General features: G+C 37.6%; 1 protein-coding gene across 1 annotated transcript; it reads right to left on the bottom strand.

Moving 5' to 3' along the window:
- Positions 1-323: 323 nt before the first annotated feature.
- Positions 324-2,734, bottom strand: LOC132352437 (adenosine 5'-monophosphoramidase HINT1-like). Its single transcript, XM_059902906.1, has 2 exons — positions 2,672-2,734; positions 324-749 (listed from the first exon to the last, which is right to left on the bottom strand). The coding sequence occupies exons 1-2, from the start codon at positions 2,732-2,734 to the stop codon at positions 324-326; spliced, it is 489 nt and encodes a 162-aa protein (XP_059758889.1).
- Positions 2,735-3,650: the final 916 nt, after the last annotated feature.

The raw sequence follows: 3,650 nt of genomic DNA, 5'->3' as shown, positions 1-3,650 counted from the left end.
AATACAGGGTTTATTCATATCTTCTCCTTCTTCCTCACCACCCACATTACCAAGCAGTTATGAGTTTATACTTTAAGGATCTCTCAAATATATAGTCAACTTTTATACAAGTCTGCTCTCATTATAAACCACCACATTAACCCAGAAATCCATACTTTATTTTTTTTTTCAGACCATGCAACAATGTCTTTTATTATGTATGGGTTTTTAAAATTATTTCTGCAATCTCTCCATACACAGGCAAAAAAAGGTATTGTTTTGCATATTGGAACTTGCAGGCCTGATCACTGCATAGAGAAGGGAAAATTATCCCTACAACATGCTTAACCAGGAGGCCAATTCATCTGCCAACCTCCAAGAACATGGAGATGAACATGATAGACAGACTGTCCCCCATCTGAACCTTCATTCACCACCATTCGATACCCCTTCTTCAGGCCCAGATCAGCAGCACATTTCTTGCCAACAATCATTAAATATCCAAGAAGACTTTCATCGTCATCTGCTGCAGAAATCTGGGATATATGTCTCTTGGGTATCACCAGAAAATGTGTTGGGGCTTGAGGGGAAATGTCATGGAAAGCAAGACACTGGTCATCCTCATAAATAATTTTGGCTGGGATTTCCTTGCGAAGGATCTTCCTGAAGATCGTGTCACCACCAGGCCAGATGGCCTGAGCCTTAGCGATCTCATCTACCTTCACCTTCACGGCCTCAAGGTCGGGAGGAGGGAGGAGCCGGGGAGCGGGCTGAGGGCCGGCAGTGGGGAAGGGGACATACTTTATTATTTACCTAGAACAACAACCTGCTAACTGGCCTCCAACCTCCAACCTCATCATTCTCATGTCTACCCTCTACCCCCAAGTGGGAGTAACCTTTGTAAAAGTGCATATCTGATCACACGTTACTTCCAATTAAAATTCTTTACTGCCTCCTTCAGCTTTCTAGTCAAAATTCAAGTGCTTTCATTTAACTCCCAAGGCCATCTGTGATCAAGACTGTGCCTAACACTCTAGTTTAATATCCTGTTACTCTCCTATCTGAGCTATTCTAATTTTACTTTAATACATGATTTAACTGCCTCTGTTCTGTGCTCACCTCGTATCCTGTAAATGCCTTTAACCTAGCTATTATCACACTTTATTGTAAAAATGAATTCTCCTAACTGTCTTATCTAGTTTAATAATAAAGTTTCCTTAGGATAGGAATCACATGATTATTGGTTCAAGTATGCTCATAAAAAGTGTAGTGCTTGCTTCACAGTTACGTCTATTTAATGAAAGTTTTTGTATGAAAAAAAATCTGTATTAAAGCCAAAATTTCCCAAAATGTGCAGACACTTGCTAAGTGAAGAAAAAGTTTTCGGTGCAATTAAGAATTAAAGCAAACACTGGCTAAACTTATGACTTTGAATAGAATAAGAGTAAGCATTAAACATTATTTTAAAATGAGAGGACAAATGTTTAGTTACTGTTTTCCATCTCTGTCTTTAAAGGGGGCCTATAACTGCTTCTATAAAATCAATGTGTATAAAATTCACCTAGATTTATATAAAATGAATGTAAACCTCTAAGCATGTGTTTGATTTGTACATTCCTTAATAATAACCTATTTCCCTTCCAAAATGGAGTGGTTAGTTTAGATTCTTTCGGAAAAGATAAAGCACTTACATTTTTTCCCCTTTTACTTTTCTGTTGTTCCCAGCTCACTTCTCCTTTTTTTTCCTACTAATATTGTAGATACATTGCCAAGATTGTTATGGCAGCTAATAAAGTTTGAAATATAAGACCTTCAAACCAATGTTAATAAATAATTTAAGAATTAAATGCCTCTCACGACAGGGTTATCTTTATTTTATTCAAAAATAGTTTGTTTTATGGATGTCTTATTTCCTCACATGAGAAAACACTGGTTGAAAAAACATGATACGTTCTAGGAACTAATTTTTTCCAAGTTGTACTTCAGTGCTTTAAAAGAAATATATACAGGAACAGATGTTTCTGCTATTTCAGGATACTAAAATAGCCGACCCACTTGGTCCTAATTATTGATAGTTTACCGCAGCACCAGCCTTGGCTTCTACAAAAGCGTTAGCAGAAGTGACAGGAGGAACACACAGGATTTATTCATTAAGAACGAGCTATAGCTTCCTGCATTTTCAGCTCCAGGCATCACGCTGAACAGTGCCCTGTCATTCAGCAAGAACTAGTCTGAGACAGGAAGCACTTTAGCGTGTTTACAGAAATATCTTTTAAAACGGACTTAACTATCAGACAGCCCCCTTGTAAAGCTTTCGCTCTAAGAAACTCGGGTAAAAGATTATCACTCCACACTCACAAAAATCAATTTTGGAGACTGACAGTTGTTCCAGACTGATGCTGGATTTCCTTTCTTCATTGAATTGAATTTCCTGTAGACTGTGAATATACTAACATTCACCAGGTGCTTTTTCCTGATTTTTTTTTTTAAATCGTTAAATAGCCCCCTTATTTTTTATCAAGTATTCTGTGTATACAGTGGAGAAGACTGTGACTGATAGTTGTTTAAGAAACCAACAACTGGTGAAAAGGCAAGCCTGCCAATTTTTGTACATAAGCTAATAATGATAACATTCATAATAATATGAAGTAACACTTGTTGAGGACATAGTAAATGTCAGGCATCTGCTCACCCCTTTACATCCATTATCCCACTTAATCCTCAACTGAAGCTCTGAAATAATTTTTATCTCCATGTTACCAGTGTTTCTGCTGAGCCTAAGATATTTTGAGTGTCCTGCCCAAAATGACACAGAAATTCCTGGAGCAGTAATTTGGCAGCAAGCTGTCAGAGTCCGAGACCTGAGTTCTCAGTCACAGTGTTAAAGTGCATTTTGATTTTTAGCATTCCTCCCATTCCAGGAGTAAATAATACATGAATCCATCACCTGAACAACAGAGATCATTTCGATGTGAATGATTTCCAAATTTGTCTCCAAATTTTAGCACCTTCCTAAGCTGCTGAACTGTATTTCCCAACGCCTAAAAATGCTCTGACGGCATTCACACCCTTTTATTCTAATACTGCCACCACCTTCATTTACGCTCACGAGCTTCAACCTTTCTTTAAACAAACTTAGACTCCAAACAAAACCTATAATTGATTTTCCTCAAACCTCGAATTTAATTTTTTCCTTTATCTGAGCAGCCCCCGTCTAGAGAATAGAGGAGAGGTAGCTGTCAGAAGCGGCTGAATACGGCTTTGGCAGTTACAACGGAAGCAACGTCATGGGGCCTCCCGTTCACTTGCTCTGCTCTCATTCACTTTTGTACTTACTCCCAATTCCCAACACACACATGGGTGCTTTGCTCTGGTGTATCATGCTCTCTTCCTTTCTTCATTGTAAACATATGCTCTTGGGAAAAGATCTAAAAACAAACAAGTAAATGAACAAAAACCAGTACAGATACCTATTAACATTTACCTGTAATCATTTCCTTCTGTATTTGAATCCTAAGACAGGACTAAAGCTACAGATCTAATGATAGAATTTTATTTATCACAATGCCAGCTGGTAGAGGTTTCACTGAGCAAAAGGACCTTTGCTTATCTTATTTTACATTCATAACATATTGATCAATATTTTTCATTAGCATATTCTCAATAGAAGA

The sequence above is a fragment of the Balaenoptera ricei genome, chromosome 18 (assembly GCF_028023285.1).
Source record: "Balaenoptera ricei isolate mBalRic1 chromosome 18, mBalRic1.hap2, whole genome shotgun sequence".
In the NCBI taxonomy this organism is placed as follows: Eukaryota; Metazoa; Chordata; class Mammalia; order Artiodactyla; family Balaenopteridae; genus Balaenoptera; species Balaenoptera ricei.
The sequence above is the reverse complement of the archived record's forward strand: the minus strand, read 5'-3'. Positions and strand labels throughout refer to the sequence as shown.

Bases quoted from the DNA above. Each gene is read 5' to 3' on its own strand.
- LOC132352437 (XM_059902906.1), bottom strand. From the start codon at position 2,734: ATGGAGATAAAAATTATTTCAGAGCTTCAGTTGAGGATTAAGTGGGAT. The intron at 750-2,671 runs GTGAGCAGATGC...GCCGGCCCTCAG, and splicing joins GGGATAATGGATGTAAAGGG to CCCGCTCCCCGGCTCCTCCC.